The 18,354-nt window shown below is 40.8% G+C and overlaps 1 protein-coding gene across 1 annotated transcript in view; it reads left to right on the forward strand.

Annotated features, from left to right (window-relative positions):
* Positions 1 to 17,198, forward strand: part of LOC101044056 (beta-1,3-galactosyl-O-glycosyl-glycoprotein beta-1,6-N-acetylglucosaminyltransferase 6) — a 28,847-nt gene extending 11,649 nt beyond the window's left edge. The window contains 2 exon segments of the mRNA XM_010338056.3: positions 16,914 to 17,036; positions 17,084 to 17,198. Coding sequence (XP_010336358.3) covers positions 16,914 to 17,036; positions 17,084 to 17,198 — 238 coding nt within the window.
* The last annotated feature ends 1,156 nt before the right edge of the window (positions 17,199 to 18,354 follow it).

Raw genomic sequence — 18,354 nt, forward strand, 5'->3', positions numbered from 1 at the left:
TACAAGCTTGTGCCATCACACCAGGCTAATTTTTATAATTACACTAGCGACAGGGTTTCACCACATTGGCCAGGCTGGTCTCAAATTCCTGGGATCAAGTGATTCTCCCACCTTGGCCTCCCAAAGTGCTGGGATTACAGGCATGAGCTACTGCACCCAGCCAATTTTTATTTTTTCAATCAAGGTGATATATAATTATGATTTTAAAATCAAATATTAAAACCTTTCTTATAATAAAGATTCATGGCCTTAGGCCATGCTTCTCCCCATGTGCAGTCCTAATTAAAAGAAATGACGATATTTTAGCTGTTCCTCCTATTGGTGACTTCTATGAAAAGAACATGCTTATACTGTCATTTCCTGATACATTAATTTTAACATTAAGTAAATGTTACAGTGGTTAAGAACATTTATATCCTCTACCCACAAACTTTCCTTCACTTATTTCTTTTAATGCTGTGACTTTAAATCAATTGTCGATATTTATGTGATCATAACTATGAAGCTATTGTTCATAGCCGCCAAGCACTCTATATTTTGTTTTTCCTGAGATTGATGATTACCTCAGGTTTTTTTCTTCAGTTACTTTTTATGTGTACTTATCACTATTTCAAAATGCTCACACTCATTGGTAAGTAACTATGATTATGTTCCAGTAAGTAACTATGATAATTTCAACTTTTTTTTTTTTTTTTTTTGGAGACAGTCTCTTTTTGTCACCCAGGCTGGAGTGCTGGCGCCATGTCTGCTCACTGCAACCTCTGCCTCCCAGGCTCAGGCGATTCCCCTGCCTCAGCCTCCCGAGTATCTGGGACTACAGGCATGTGCCACCATGCCTGGCTGATTTTTGTACTTTTAGTAGAGATAGGGTTTCATCATGTCACCCAGGCTGGTCTCGAACTCCTGGGCTCAAGTCATCCAGCTGTTTTGGCCTCCCAAAGTGTTGGGATTATAGGTGTGAGCCACCGCACCAGTCCACGTTCAACTCTTTATTGGCTTCTTGTGGCACCCCCCGCAATCTGGACATTGTCTCTGTGGGCCTGTTGTGAGCATTTATCTTACCTGGGAACGCTCTTCCTTATGACATTGAATCTTATATTCCATAGAATCTATAGTATCTTTTATACCTATCTTTATTATCTATCTTGAAATATTTAAGAATTAAATATGACCTCACACATGTGCTTCAAAATAATCTGAGGGTAGATGTGGAAGTGAATCATGATTAGTTTATTTGTATTGGAAGATGGGTGTGTCAGAGTTAATTATTGCTCTACAATTTTCCATAGTAAAAAGATTTTAAAACCTTAATAGCTGTTTGAGTTTTTGAAGTTATTGTAAATAGGATAGTAATTTCTGTTCTTCTGATTATTTTACTTATAGTTTGATTTTTGTATATTATTTTTAAATTCAGCCATATTGCTAAATTCTCTTATTTTTAACAGTTTTCTAGTTGATTCTCTTGGATTTTCCATGTATTCAATTACATAATGTGCAAATAAATGATAACATAATTTCCAAAGGTAAGGTTCATTTGTTTATCTAATTTGTTAATAACGACTTTCAGAATAATAGTATTGATAATGGTGATCCTCTTATTCTTAATTGTAGGAAGAAATTTTCTACGTGTGTGTTTGGTGAGTGCATACTTGTTTGTTGGGGATGAGAGGGGAGACTTTAGCATCGTTCTCTACTTTTTCCAAGGCAATTGGCTATTTAGAGTTTTCATCCCTTCTGGAGTTGATTTTTGATGAATTATATTTCCCTGGAAAATTACTTATTTCATCTAGATTTTCAAATTTATTTGCAGAGTTGAACATATGCCTCTCTTATACGTCTTTGAAATTCTTCATCTGCTGTTAATTTTCTACTTACCAATTCTTATTTTGTGTAACTGTGATTTTTCTCTTTTTCTTTAAAAAATTAGCTCAACTAACAGTTTCTTGTTTGTTTTGATACAAAGACCCAACATTTGGATTTCACTTATTGGTTCTGCCATTTTTTTCTTTGCAAATTTATCAATTTCCAGTTATTATTCGTTCTTCATTTTGCTTTTATGAACTTTGTTTTGGTATTCTAACTTTTGGTGGCAAATGTTAATTTCTTTTTTTTATTCTTCCTTGTTTATTAATTATTTAAAGCTATAATTTTCTTCTGGTCACTGCATTAGGTATGAGATTCTCGTAAGTTCTAAGTAGGCCTTTCACTACTATTTTCTAGATATTGTACAATTTTAATTTTAGCTTCCTCTTTGACCAAAGAGTTGTGTGAGAAAAAAAGGTGTTTTTTGCTTTGTTTTGTTTTGTTTTTGTTTTGAGATGGTGTCTTGCTCTGTCGCCCAAGCTGGAGTGCAATGGTGCGATCTCAGCTCACTGCAAACTCCACCTCCCAGGTTCAAATGATTCTCCTGCCTCAGCCTCCTGAGTTGCTAGGATTACAGGCACCTGCCACCACACCTGACTGTTTTTTGCATTTTTGGAAGAGACAGGGTTTCACCATGTTGACTAGGCTGCTCTTGTACTCCTGACCTCATGACCCTCCCACCTTGGCTTCCCAAAGTGCTGGGATTACAGGCATGAGCCACTGCACCCAGCCAAAAAAAAGGTTTTTTTCAAGTTTCAGGTGGCATTTAAAAAATTTCTGTTGTATGTGTGTGCATATGCGTGTTTACATTAGTATTTAATTTTTCTCTTTTATTACGTTTGATCACAGAATGTTATCTGTATTATTTCTACTTTGGGAAAGTTGTTTGCTCTGTGGCTGCATCTTATATTAGTCTTAGCAAATGTTTTATGGACACTTGAAAAAAATGTGTATTCTTGGTTTTCAAGGTATAAAATTCTACATATATAACATATAAGTTAACATACCTTATTTAGTATGTTTTAGGTATTATAACTTTCTTGTAATCTGCTTATTGGCACTGTCAATGCTTAATTAAAGGAAAGTTAAGCCTACTAGAACTCTGTTTCTCTTTTGAAGTTTTAGCTTCATGAAGATTGTTGCTGTTATTGGTGCAGTGATACCAATAAGTAGTCTATCTTCACTATATTGCATTCTATAACATTTGATGCTTTTTGCCCTGAATTAAACTTTCTAAAATATTGGCATCCTGACTTACTTTGATTTTAGTTTTTTATCTGATACATCTTTTCTCATTTTTAATTTATGTACTAATCAGGGTCTGGTAAGGGGACAGAAACCCCACTTACATGGTGAATAGAGAAAATTTAATATTAAAAATTACCTAGTAATAAGGGATTGATTACTCATGTGTAACCAGAATCCTAACGAATACAGCAACAGCAGACAAAGGAAAAAGCCACGCTTCTAAGGCTAAGGCAGGATACTCAAGGAACTTGGAAAGGGTTCTTTCTCCCCAAGGCTAAGGTACAGAATTCATCAGAAGGTGTGGCTGAGTACCACTACAGGCCAAGAACTTTATTGAGGTGCCACAGGCTGGTGCTGGCAAGCAGGAAATCATCAACTGAGGTTCCAGCAAGACTCAGTCACCTGCTGGGACACCTGCAAAATTGACTAGAAAGCTTCCTAGGCTCCCACTGCAAATTGATGGGAAGCCTTCTGGGAGTGGGGAAGCCACTGAGACTTTCTGGGAAGCCATCCAATAGGGTGCTGGTGAAATTCTCTAGGAAGCTGCCTGCTGGAATGCCTGCAAAATTTGCTAAGGGCAAACACAACTGGATGCCCTTCAGCCTCACTGGGGTGCTGCTATGAAACTTACTGGGAAGCCACCCATAGGAGTGTCACTGAAACTCACTGGGAATCTGCCCTCTGAGGTGCTGCCAAACTTAGCTGGAAAACCTGGCAGTATAAGCTCCCAGAACTAGAAAGAAAAAAGCCATCAGAACCAGGAAGAGAGAACCCCTTTCTCTTGCAGTGTCCTCCGGACTTTCTTTTTTTTGTTGTTCATTGTTGTTTTATTGTTTTTGTTTTGAGACAGAGTCTTGCTCTGTCACCCAGGCTAGAGAGTGCAATTGCACAATCTAGGCTCACCACAACCTCCACCTTTAGAGTTCAAGCAATTCTCCTGCCTCAGCCTCCTGAGTAGCTCGGATCACAGGTGCCCACCACCATGCCCAGCTAATTTTTGTATTTTTAGTAAAGATGGGGTTTCCCCATGTTGGCGAGGCTGGTCTCGAACTCATGATCTCAGGTGATCCACCCACCTTCGCCTCCCAAAGTGCTGGGATTACAGGCATGAGCCACCATGCCTGGCCCTTCTCCTGGCTTTCTAACAACAACTGTCAGCTGGCAAAGAAGAAATGTTTACAGTTTACAGGATCCAGCTCCATCATCGCAAAGAACATTTACAGCTGAAAGCCAACAAGTTAGTAACTGGCACAGTCCACCCACTTAGCTATTGTTTCCATTTATATCCCTACAAGAGTTTGGACTTCTATATAACAACAAAACAACTCTCTTTCTACCTGGGACACATCTACCCTTTGTGCAAGTGGAGAAGTTCTCAGACTTTCCCTAACACTAGGAGATACTCAGTCTCAAACATCATCGTATCCATCGCTGGCTATATGAATTAATTCCTCAGTCCAACAGAATATTCTGTTAGCTAAAGAATAAATTACAGAGTTAACCTCCCACAACCAGTATATAATGGAAAGAAGGAAAATTAGAAATGGTTAGCATATATAAATACATACAAGCAAAATGAAAATACACAAAGCTACTATAGTCTTCACTTTTATAATTGGTCACAAGATCAATTATAAAATCATATAAAGTCATATCTACGACTCTCTTCTTCCACTTCCCATTCCAGATCTCCCTTGCCTCACCCAGACCTCAGCTGGTCAGGTTTCTTTATCTGGTGGGGTGACCCAAATCATCTTTGCTGCAGTGTATGAGTCTTCAGTAGTCTTGTCTCTTTTTGGTTACTGTAGTTTTCCGTTAACCTTTACTATTAAGCATGGAAGTAATAAGAGATGCCCCCCCACCGCACCAGAGAATTCCATAGCCCACTTTGCCTCCGCTGAGCATGCATTCTCCTCTTGAAGATTGGGATCAATCATTCCAGCCAGTAAAGTGACAGTTATTTCTCCCTGCTGGTTAAGTAGGGTGAGCAGTTCAGAAGGGCCGAGTGGCAACCTCATCTTTGCATTCAGTGGCTCCACTGTTATGCCTCCTGGTGACAGCATTTCCCTCCTTGGAAACTAAGATTTTCAGATCAGCAGAGCCCAAAGTTGTAAGAACAGGAAGCAAAATTCTGTGCATGGGTTTTTATGAGCTACTCCCACTTTCAGTCCTGGATTCCCAGACCCTTGTGTTCTAGCCATAGAGAAGATAGCGCCATAGGTGTGGTCTCTGGCTCAAAGCACGTACTGTATCCTTAGACAAAGGATATATGGCACCCAAGGACAGCGGTGAAGGAAAATCCTCCGATAAGCAGTACTTCAAGTCATACATGTGGCAGACTACTTTAAAAAGAGAAAGATCTGGCTGGGTGTGGTGGCTCACACCTGTAATCCCAGCACTTTGGGAGGCCGAGGCGGGTGGATTCCGAGGTCAAGAGATCGAGACCATCCTGGTCAACATGGTGAAACCCCGTCTCTACTAAAAATACAAAACATTAGCTGGGCATGGTGGCGTGTGCCTGTAATCCCAGCTACTCAGGAGGTTGAGACAGGAGAATTGCCTGAACCCAGGAGGCGGAGGTTGCAGTTAGCCGAGATCGCGCCATTGCACTCCAGTCTGGGTAACAAGAGTGAAACTCTGTCTCAAAAAAAAAAAAAAGAGAGAAAGATCCATTCTCTCAGGGAGTTGTCTCCCAACTGCATCTAGAACTGAGCCTTCAGTAAGCCCTTACAGATTTCAACAAGGCCAGACACTTCCAGTTGATAAGATATGTGTTGAGAATTATTAATTCTGTGGACATGATCCAACTGACATGCTTTCTTTATATCAAATGAGCTCCTTGATAAGAAGGATAAGAATTAGTTTTCTTATCATTGTACAGAGTGACCTGAGGCCAGGCATGGTGGCTCAGACCTGTAATCCCAGCACTTTGGGAGACCAAGGCAGGGGGATCACCTGAGGTCAGGAGTTCGAGACTAGCCTGGCCAACATGGTGAAACCCCGTCTCTACTAAAAATATGAAAATTAGCCAGGCATGGTGGTGGGCACCTGTAATCCCAGCTATTTGGGAGGCTGAGGCAGGAGAATTGCTTTAACCCAGGAGTTGGAGGTTGCAGTGAGCTGAGATCTCGCCATGGCACTCTAGCCTGGATAACAGAGCAAGACTCTGTCTCAAGAAACGAAAAAACAAACAACAACAACAAAAAAAAACATTCTGTGAGTCCATGGATAGTGGTGCTGGCAGAACAACTGTGGATAGGGCAGTCAGATCCATATTCAGAATGTGTGTCTACTCTAATGAAGGCAAATCTCTATTCTTTCAATGATGAATGAGATCCAGCATAATCAACCTGCCACCTGACAGCTGATTGGTCCCCTTAGAAAACTGCCATTTCAGTGCTCAGTGTTGGTCTCTGCTGTTAGCAGATTCAGCACTCAGTAGCATTGGCCAGGTCAGCCTTGGTAAAGAAAAGTCCATACTATCAAGCTCATACATAGCTTCTATCTCTGCCACCATAGCCACATTGTTCATGGGCCCATTGAAGAAGCACTGGGTTTTCTGGGGAAAGTAGCTGGCTGATATACAGAGTGTGTGTCATTTGTTTCACCTGCTAATCCAAAGCTTTCTCTTCTTCCTCTGTAGTGTGTGCTGTCTGGTGAGAATTCACATGGGACACAAATATCTTCACAGTTTGAGCTTATTCTTCCCCAGACTTCCTGTTCACCAATCTTTCAGTCCTGTTTTTTCCAAGTCCTAACATCAAGACCAACTATGCAACTGCTCATGTAATAAGTATAGAGCCATATGTCTGGCCAACTGTCTCTCCAAAGTAGACAGACTACCAATGAACTAGTCAAAGATCTGACTACTAGAGAATTTTCTTTTCTTTTGTTTTTGAGATGGAGTCTTGCTCTATCACTGAAGCTGGAGTGTAGTGTTGCCTTCTTAGCTCACTGCAACTTCTGCCTCCTGGGTTCAAGTGATTCTCCTGCCTCAGCCTCCTGAGTAGCTGGGACCACAGGCATGTGCCACCATGCCCAGCTAATTTTTGTATTTTTAGTAGAGACTGGGTTTCGCCATGTTGGCCAGGCTGTTTTAGAACTCCTGGCCTTAAGTGATCCACCTAATTTGGCTTCCCGGAGTGCTCAGATTATAGGTCTAAGCCACCACATCTCTCCTGAGAATTTTCTTTCACCACTGTCCTTCAGTGTCACCTTGATGGGTACTATAAAGCTGCAGCTGTCCACTTTAAACAGTATGGGCATATCATGCACACCAAGTACTCCGCCTTGGGACAGCTTCTCAAATCTGTGTTTCTATCATTAGCCCCATCTTCTCTCCTCAGTTCCCAATACATATTTTTTTTTCTGATACAACTTATTTTTAATGTTTAAATATAAAACTTCCAAACACACTTCAAAAATACAGTACGATGGACCTCCATAAGCCTATCAGTTAACTTTCACAGTCAGCCATATAATGCTACACTTGTTTCATTTATTGTTCTCCACATTTTTTAACTGGAATATTTTAAACCAAATCTAAGCCATTATGTCATTTCATCCTTAAATATTTTCTTGTGCATCTCAAAAGAAAAAAATAGACATTTCTCACCCAACATAATGGTGCTAACACCTATAACAAAATTAACAATAGTTCTTTAATATATAGATGCCTCTCTAACCCATTGTAAGTTGAAAATATTGTAAGTCAAAAATGCATTTAATACACCTAACCTGCTGAGTATATCATAGCTAGCCTACCTTAAGCATACTCAAAACACATTAGCCTACAGTTGGGCAAAATCATCTAACACAAAGTCTAGTCTATTTTATAATAAAGTATTGAATATCTCATGTAATTTATTGAATATTGTACTGGAAGTAAAAAAAAATTACAATAGTTGCATGGCCACTCAAAGTATGGTTTCCACTGAATGCAGATTGCTTTTGCACCATCGTAAAGTCTAAAAATCCTAAGTCAAACCATTGTAAGTCAGGAACCATCTGTAATTGAATAACCTATTTAAATTCTTATTTCTCAAATTGTCTAAAAATATTACTCAGTTGGTTTATTGAAATAAGGATCTGAACAAGTTCCACTCATAGAATATGTTCATAATGTCTCTTAAATCTTTCTTTCCTTTCTTCTAGAATAGATCTTTTGGCTTAGTAGAACATCTCACATTTGTGATGTGGCTGACTGCCTTCTTGTTTTGATTTTAACTTGTTTCTGTATCCCATATATATTCCATAGACTGGAAATTAGATGTAAAACCTTGAGTGAATTATGGTTTAATTAGCCAGGAAGGCAAGAGGACTTTCTGGGGGGTGCTGATAGCTTCATGTTTCCAGGGATCAGGAATGCATATAATGTCTGTCTCACTTTTAGGTGAGTGCAATTAATAACTGGCTTTGGCCGGGCATAGTGGCTCATGCCTGTAATCCAAGCACTTTGGAGGCCAAGGCGGGCGGATCAGCTGAGATTGGGAGTTCAAGACCAGCCTGACCAACATGGTGAAACCCCGTCTTTAATTTAAAAAAAAAAAAAAAAAATTTAAAAAAAAAACTGGCTTTAGTAGATGCACTCTTTTTTTTTCTCTTCTTTGAGGCAGGTCTCACTCTGTCACCCAGACTGAAGTACAGTGGCACGATCACAGCACACTGCAGCCTCAACCTCCCCAGCTCAACTGATCCTCCCAACTAATGGGGACTACAGGTGCACACCACCATGCTTGTCTAATTTTTTTACTTTTGTAAAGATGGGATCTCACTATGTTGCCCAGGCTGTCTTGAACTCTGGACTTCAAGTGATCCACCTGCCCTCAGCCTCCCAAAGTGTTGGGATTACAGGAATGAGCCACCATGCCTGGCCCAGAGGCCCTTCTTTCAACTGTCCCTTGAACAGGAGAATTCCCTCGCTTGCTCTTAAACTTTTTACCCTCCCTTTTCCATCTGTCTTAATTCAAGGCAGAATCTTCTGAAACATCCTACGTTCTTCCCTTTTCAATGACTCCCACATTCCTGTTAGTTTCTAAACCAGGAGCATTTGTTGGATCAGATCCTTCCTCTCCATTCATGTCACACTGCCCTGGCCAGGAAGGAACCATTGAGATATTTGAGTAGGCTTAAAATAAATAGAGCTAAGGACAGAGATTCATTTCTCTGACTGTCCCAGGCAGAATTCATCCTTCTTCCCCTCCGCTTCCTTATCACTTTTATTTCTCCTCTTTGATTAGATTTCCCACATCTTATTTAATGTCTATTTCTCTTCATATCCAGGTTGGGAATCCTTTTTGTGTTAAAACTTGCGCACTGAATGAAAAGACTCCCCCACCCCAAACAGGCTTTGTGTGAGCAACATGGCTGTCTATTCACAGGGGTGTGGGCAGGCTGTCGGAAAAGAGAATCAGTGGAGGGCAGTGGGATAGGAGTTGGCTTTATAGGTTTGGAGTAGGCAGTAGAAAATTACAGAAGTTACAGTTTAGAGCAGTTTTTGCAAGATGAAAGGGGGTCATAAGGTCTGGAGTAATGAGGTTGACCAAGGTTGGTTACAAATTCTAATTGCCTTATCAATTGGGTTGGGAATAAGAAACAATAGAAGAATGTCTCAAGTTAATTAGGCTCTGCAGGGATGACCATTCTTCCCCTTTTCATGGTCTTCCAGTTACTTCAGATTTTCTGATTCTGTGAGGCCATCCAGAGGTATACGTGTGGGTCACAGGGGTTGCCTTGGCTCAATTTAGGGTATGGCATTGGTGCAGCCAGTTCAAATAACCTTACATTTAGAAAAGGCTCAGTCTTATTCAATGCCCTTAATTCCTTATACATGGTTGAATTAAATATTCTCTGTTGAGTGAATGTACTTCCCTTACAGGCAACAGTAAACATTTGGATAACAATATGAATAAGTAGTATCTTTTCCAGCTCTTTTTGTTAGTCTATTAAATTATATTTAAACAGTTAAAATATTAAATTTAATTTTGTACTAGTGATCTGGTTTGTAAGAACAAATTTACAATCCAATATTTCACAGACTACAGCAACGCTGGGTACAAGTCTTCGGGGCCATGTTTGTGACTAACTACAAGCTCAGTGTGACTCCCATAGAATTCATATTTATATTCCAAGAGAAACCAAAGTTAATCAGGATCAGCTGCATATGTACAAAAGAGTCACTTTGGAGGCCCAAGATTGTTGTTAGATTAAAGGACTTGATTAGCTAAACATAGAGGTATGCACCTGTAGTCCTAGCTACTCCGGAGGCTGAGATAGGAGGATGGCTTTAGCCTGGGAGGTGGAGGTTGCAATGAGCTGAGATCATGCCACTGCACTCCAGCCTGGGCAATTAGAGTGAGTCTCCATCTCACACACACACACAAAAAGACTTGAGATAATGATTTGGTTCCAAGTATAGGTTGAGCATCCCAAATCCCAAACTCCAAAATCCAAAGGCTCCAAAATCTGAAATTTTTTGAGCACTAACATGATGTTCAAAGGAAATGCTCATTGGAACATTTAGGAATTCAGATTTTTGGATTTGGGATGCTCAACCAAATCCAAAATTTGGTTGGGATCCTCAACCAGTAAGCATAATGCAAATATTCCAAAATCTGAAAAAAAAATCCAAAATATGAAACACTCTGGGGCCAAGCATTACAGAATCAGGGTTATTGAACATGTAATAGCATCAGCAACATCAATAATTAACATTTATTGAATTCTTAGTATGTGCCAGGCACTGTGCTAAGTGCTTTCTGAAGACTGTCTCAGTTCATCATCATGAAATTCCCATGATATAGGCCCTATGATGATTTTTTTTCTTTTACAGAAGCAGACATTGTCACACAGCTAACAAGTAGTGAAATGAAGGTTCAAACCAGACTGTTTGATACGAAGCAATTACTTCTGGCCACATCTCATGACGGCATAGACAATTTTTCCATTTCTAAACCTGACATTTCTTTTCTAGTATAAGGATGTTATCATGTTTAAAGAAACTTTTACAAACATCCCCCAAACCTGCCTATTGCCCCAATCTGATTTAATCTACCCACTTCCCTCATCCCCTTGCAGCTTGCATAACTAACCACCATCACAGCACTTATTTTACACATGTCACTCCCTCTACCTTCCCCTTCTCCATTCACCTCTTCCTAGCTTCTTTTTATTTGCTATTCATAATACCTACTGCCAATCTCTGTTTTTGCAAACATTCTTTTTGCCCCTTTGTCTTTTGGTTGTATCCATTTGGAAATCTACAGTCCTATAACGAATTCAGATAGCCATCATCTTTGTTTAGACCGCTGAGTATTAGCGCAGAAATTGCACAATCAAGCAGAAGATTATATTTGTATGTTCTTAACCTATCGCTTCAACTGGGCCCTCAACTCCAGCCAGGATCTTGCTATGATGATCTGATTGTCACACATTTCCACCATAGCAACGACTACTTCAGACTTTCTCCACTCTTCTCAAACCTCCAGCTTCCCCTACCAACCTCACGTTCTACGGATGGTCTTGCCTCCAAGTTCACAGAGCAAACACAGGCAAACGGATGGTGCTATGATTAGAATGCGTTCCCCAAAGTTCACGAGTTAGAAACTTAATCTCCAATGCAATAGTGTTGGGAGGTGGGCCTAATAAAGGTGATTAGGTCAGGAGGCCTCTGCCATCATGAGTGGATTCATGTCATGATCATGGGGGTGTGTTAGTTATCTTGAGAGTGGGTTAGGTATAAAAGTGAGTTCCACCCTCTCTTGCTCTCTTGGCTTTTTGTCTTCCACCATGGAATGATGCAGCATAAAGTCCCTCAGCAGATGCAGCCCCTCGATCTCTGACTTCCTAGCTTCCAGAACTGTGAGCCTAATAAACTCTTATCATTTATAAATTACCCAGTCTGTACTACTCTGTTATAGCAACACGAAACAGAGAAGACAAATGGAAACTCTCTCAGCTGTCTGCCTGCATTTGTTTACATTCTTTCTTCTTGAAGCATCCTTCCATCCAAGGTCAAAATCAATCAATCTTTCTTTCTTTCTTTTTCTTTTCTTTCTTTCCTTCCTTTCTTTCTCTCTCTCTTTGTATTTTTAGTAGAGACTGGGTTTCACTATGTTGGCCAGGCTGGTCTCGAACTCCTGCCCTGCATCGGCCTCCCAAGTGCTGGAATTACAGGCACGAGCTACTGCGCCTGGTGAGAAAGAGTCTATTTATGCACATCTTGAAATAAGCAAAACCTACCCATGTTCAAGGAAAATTCTATCTCAGGAAACTTGTACAAATGACAATCCTTTCTCTCTAAATATTCATTCTATTCTGTTTTAAGGGCTTCTTTCTTTTTGCCTTTAGATACATTCAAGTCTCTTCCATCTTAATAAAAACAAAAGACAAATTAGTCTGCCTTAGGCCTTTATATTCCCTAAGACGCTTCATCTCCTCTCATCCAGCCACAGTTCTAGAAGGAGCTGTCAACAGCTGCCATCTCCAGTTCCTCCTGTTCCTCATATATGCCTTTCTCCTCAGCCTAGCTCATCTCCATCCTGTCACTCTTCCTCCCTTGACCTCTTCTTTCAAATAACCTCCAAAGGACATTAATGACCTCTGTGTCAATAAATCAACTGGTCATGCTTGAGCCACGCCTGGTCCTCCTAATTCTCTGGCAACTTCTTAGCTGCTTTTGTCAGTTCATTATCCTTTTTTTTTTTTTTTTTTGAGATGAAGTTTCACTCTTGTTACCCAGGCTGGAGTGCAATGGCACAATCTCGGCTCACCACAACCTCCGCCTCCTGAGTTCAAGCAATTCTCCTACCTCAGCCTCCCGAGTAGCTAGGATTACAGGCGTGCGCCACCATGCCCGGCTAATTTTTGTATTTTTAGTAGAGATGGGGTTTCACCTTGTTGACCAGGATGGTCTCAATCTCTTGACCTCGTGATCCACCCGCCTCGGCCTCCCAAAGTGCTGGGATTACAGGCGTGAGCCACTGCGCCCGGCAGTTCATTATCCTTTAATCAACCATCGATGTGGACACTTATCAGAAAGTGGCCTAAAGCCCTATTGACTTATCATGATATGGTCTTTGTCTAAGTCAAGGGTCAGCAGAGTGTCTGCAAAAGGGCCACACAACAAATATTTTAGGCTCCGCAGACTACACTATCTCTAGGTCTCTATCATAGCCATACAGCTTGAAAGCTGCCAGATGAATGGGCATGGTCATGTTCCAATAAAACTTGATTTATAGACACAAAATTTGAATTTCATTAATTAACACATGTCAGAAAGTATTATTATTCTTTTGATTTTGTTCCCCTAACCATTCAAACATATAAAGACAATTCTTAGCTTGTGGGCTATACGGAAACATATAGGCAGCCCCAGGGTCAGTGTATGCCCTGTTCTAAGTGTTCTTCTCACCCTTATAACCTTAATTACTATCTACACACAATAATTCCAAATTTAAACCTGGAGCTCAAACACATTTTTAAAGTTCCAAACACACATGTTCAACTGGTTTCTCGACCTCTCCTCTTGGGTGTCTCATTGGGTCCTTAAATATCCCAAAATGACCCCGACTCCTCCCTCAGTCCACAAATCCAAACAAGCACCAGGTTCTGCTGAGTCTATATCCTGTCTTTATCTTGTAACATTCTATTCTTACCATTCACTCTGCAACCATTCCAATCTATGCCATCCTCATCATTTGCTCTGTTGCAACTGCTTCCTGAATTGTCTCCTAATATCTCCCCATCCCCTTGCAACCCATTGCAGCCAATCTAATATTTAAAAACACAAATCTGGCCAGGTGCAGTGGCTGATGCCTGTAATCTACGCACTTTGGGAGGCCAAGGCAGGTGGATCACAAGGTCAGGAGTTCAAGACCAGCCTAGCCAAGATGGTGAAATCCTGTCTCTACTAAAAAATACAAAAATTAGCCAGGCATGGTGGTGGTTGCCTGTAATCCCAGCTATTCAGGAGGCTGGAGCAGAGAATTGCTTGAACCCAGGAGGCAGAGGTTGCAGTGAGCCAAGATCGCACCATTGCACTCCAGCCTGAGCAACAGAGCAAGAATCCGTCTAAAAAAAAAAAAAAAAAATCACTAATTTGACAAGATTACTTTCCTGCTTCAAGTACTTTTGCCACTTTGCCAAAAAGTCTTTAATGAGCCACTTTACCAAAAAGACTTTAATTCATTAAAGCCTGCAGGTTGCCACAGTATCTGCCCAACTCTTCTCTCCATCCCTCCTCACCCTGGGCCTCTCACCTTTTCCTTTTCTTTCTTTCTTTTTTCTTTTTGTTTTGTTTTGTTTTGTTTTGCAGGGCAGCAGGGTGGACAGCCTCTCACTCTGTCACTCAGGTTGGAGTGCAATGGTGCAATCACAGCTCACTGCAGTCTCAAACTCCTGAGCTCAAGCAATTCTCCTGCCTCAGCCTCCCAAGTAGCTGGGACCACAGGTGTGTGCCACCATACCTGGCTAACTTTATTTTTATTTTTTGTAAAGACAGGGTCTCCCTATGTAGCTTAAGCTGGTCTTGAACTCCTGGCCTCAAGCAATCTTCCTGCCTTGGCCTCCCAAAGTGCTGGGAATACAGGCATGAGCTACCACACCCAGTCTGCACCTCCTCCCTTATCTTACTCCAGCCATCCTGGTACTATAATGGTCTATGCATTTTAAGCCTTCTCTAAGAAAGCCTGCCCTACCCTGAAACCACAGGATTATTCTTCCCATATTTTCTATTAATGGTTTTTCTGTTTTTGATTTACCATTTTGATATATGTGAAAATTATTTGTGGGGGGGCATAAGCAATATATCTAATATATATCTAATATATCTTTACCCATCTAATATATCTTTATCCATTTGGATAATGTTTCCAGCACCATTTATTGAATAGTGCTGATTTTTAGTGCTATTTGCTTCTCAGTCTAAGCTCCTTGGGTCAGTTTCTAAGCTATTATTTTCCATTTATCTATTTTTTTTTTCTAATAGCAATAGCATCATTTCAGTTATTATGCTCAAAATGTTCTTGGCTATTTTTGGTCCTTGCACTTGCCAATTAACTAGGATCAGCTTGTAAGTTTCTGATAAGAATTCTGCTGTGATTTTTACTGGAAGATGTCAACAAAAAGTCAGTAATCCCCCCCTTCAGTGAATAATATCAAAAAGCCATAAAGAGAATGAGAACTAGCAACTCTAATTTCATTGAAACTAGAAGAAACAGAAACTGTAAACCACAAAGTATGTGCAGGAGTTTTCAGAGCAGCAAAGTTCAAACAGTATTGCATGTGGAAAGAAGCAGGCAGGGGATATCGATTTCCACAAATCTCAGAATGAGCCAGCAAAGTCAATTTCTCCAAGGTGAGAGGACACTCTTAGACAAACAAAAGCACAAGTCCTGGCTTCTTTTTACACCAATGCAATCAGAATGCCTGAACTGGCAGAAAGAATGTCTATGGACCTGGTTTGGTTCCAAAGAAGCAAAGGAGAAGAGGCTAAATGAAGAAACTCACGGATAAGCTGGATGTATAACTACCTACCAAAAATCTACTGCAAACATGTTATTCTTTTTTTCTCTCTCTCTTTTTGAGACAGAGTCTTGCACTATTGATTGGGTTGGAGTGCAATGGTGCGATCTTGGCTCACTGCAACCTCCGCCTCCTGGGTTTACATGATTCTTCTGCCTCAGCCTCCCAAGTAGCTGGGATTACAGGCACACACCACCACACCCGGCTAATGTTTTGTATTTTTAGTAGAGATGGGGTTTCACTATGTTGGCCAGACTGGTCTCAAACTCCTTACCTCGTGATCCACCCACCTCAGCCTCCCAAAGTGCTGGGATTACAGGCATGAGCCACCGCGCCTGGTCGCAAACATGTTATTCTTAAAGATGAAATCTTAGAAGTATTTTATTTAAAGAAAGTAATAAGGATAACATTACCACTTTCATATTCAACATTTTAAAGGAAACTGTAGCCAGCTTGATAAGGCCAGAAAAAGAAAAAAGTTATAAGAATTGGAAAAGAAAGACCTTTTCTGTCAAAAGTAGAATTAGGGCAGGAAGAGAGAATACACCAGATTTATCTAATCTTTGCCTCTACTTTTTAGGCAATGCTTAGGCAATTTCTTCACAATTACCATCAGCATCAAAGTAATGTTATCAACAACTACTTAACTATGAGTTTAACTTATTTCTCTGCTTGCTGTTTTTTTACATTCCATTTATCTCTTTCTTAATATTTTATACAATTAGACTACATCCTTGGGTAATGAATAATAAATGTTCTGAAAGTTCTTACATTTGTTTTCACTCTTGAATGATAGATTTGTTGGTACATAATTCTGAATTTAAGATAATCTCCCTTGGAACTTGGCTCATCACTTTCAGTATCAAATGTCACTAATGAAGACTCTGTTACTAATTAGATCTTTTCCTTTGCTAGATAATCTATGCTCTATATAACCTTTTAGGATTTTTTTTCTTTGACTTTGAGGACTTGAAATTTTATCAGAAAATATCTAATGTGTGGATTTCTTTTAAAAATTAACTGGCATTCTATAGGTACTTTCAAAGCCAGTCTCAGTGTTACATACCTATAATACCAGCTGCTCAGGAGGCTGAGGTGGGAGGATAGTTTGAGCCTAGAAGTTCAAGACCAGCCTGGGCAACATCGTAAGACTCCACATCAAGTTAAAAACAAACGAACAACAAAAAAGGGGGCACTTTCAATCAGAAGATTCAAATTTTTGTTTAGCTCTTGAAAACGGTTTTTAAATTTATGTGACAGACCCTCTTTCATTCAAATAGAGGTTATGGGCTTCGGAAAGTAGCGGTGAACTCTGGCTCCCACCAGAATAGACACACCTTTCCACATGGCCTTGAGTTTCAGCAACAATATCCAGTTAACAGCTTTGGTGACAACTGTAGCATCAGAATTTGGTAAGATTACTTTCCTGCTTCGAGCACTTCAAGCCCACCATGGCGTGCACTGCAGCACCAAGGGAGGCCCTGGGGTCTTTCCACCTGAAAGCAGCTTGTTCTGCTCATTAGAACAAGTGGGGATTCTGGAATTCCTATTCATACCCTAAATAGTAAAGCCAGATCCCCACGCTCCAGCCCACTAAGGTATAGTATATATAAAACCAAAAAACAATACTTAAAATGTTCATTTATCTCGGGAGGTATGTTAGTTTCATATGGCTGTTTTAACAGATGGACAAAAACTCAGTGGCTGGGTTTTTTTGTTTGTTTGCTTGCTTGCTTGTGAGACAGAGACTCACTCTTATCACCCAGGCTTCCAGCAAGGGCGAGATCTAGGCTCACTACAACTTCCACCTGTGGGGGTTCAAGCCATTCTCCTGCCTCAGCCTCCAGAGTAGCTGGGATTACAGGTGCACACCACCACACTCAGCTAATTTTTTTTTTTTTTTTTTTTTTTAAAGTAGAGATGGGGTTTCACCACATTGGCCAGGCTGGTCTTGAACTCCTGACCTCAGGTGATCTGCCCGCCTTGGCCTCTCAAAGTGCTGGGATTACAGGCATGAGCCACAGCACCTGGCTTCAGTGGCTGTTTTAACACAAATTTATGATCTTCTATGGGTCACAAGTCTGACGTAGGTCTCACTGGACTAAATTCAAGGCACTGGCAGGGCTGCAGTCCTAACTGGAGGGTCTAGCAGGCGTCCCCAAACTACGGCCCGTGGGCCGCATGCAGCCCCCCTGAGGCCATTTATCCGTCCCCCCCCACCGGCCGCACTTCAGGAAGGGGCACCTCTTTCGTTGGTGGTCAGTGAGAGGAGCACAGTATGTGGCGGCCCTCCCACGGTCTGAGGGACCGTGAACTGGCCCCCTGTGTAAAAAGTCTGGGGACGCCTGGGCTAGGGAGCATGTTCCCTCATCTTTTCTAGCTTCTACAGGCTGCCCACATTCTTTGGCTCCTGGTCACCTTACTCAATCTTCAAACCTAACAACATTGCATTTCTCTAACCATTCTTCCCTCATCCCATCTCCCTCCAACCACAGCAGGAAAGTTTCTCTGTTTTTAAGGAACAATGTGATTAGACTCGGCCCAACTTTACTTCTTATTCCCAAATTCTTCAACAAAGAATTTGAGAAATGGATTCTGAAACTCATGTTAACAATGTTTATGAATGACTTTTTTTTTTTTTTTTTTAAGATGGTCTCACTCTATTGCCCAGGCTGGAGTGCAGTGGTAAGATCTCAGCTCAGGCCGGGCGCGGTGGCTCAA

The sequence above is a fragment of the Saimiri boliviensis genome, chromosome 4 (assembly GCF_048565385.1).
Source record: "Saimiri boliviensis isolate mSaiBol1 chromosome 4, mSaiBol1.pri, whole genome shotgun sequence".
NCBI classification, from domain to species: Eukaryota; Metazoa; Chordata; class Mammalia; order Primates; family Cebidae; genus Saimiri; species Saimiri boliviensis.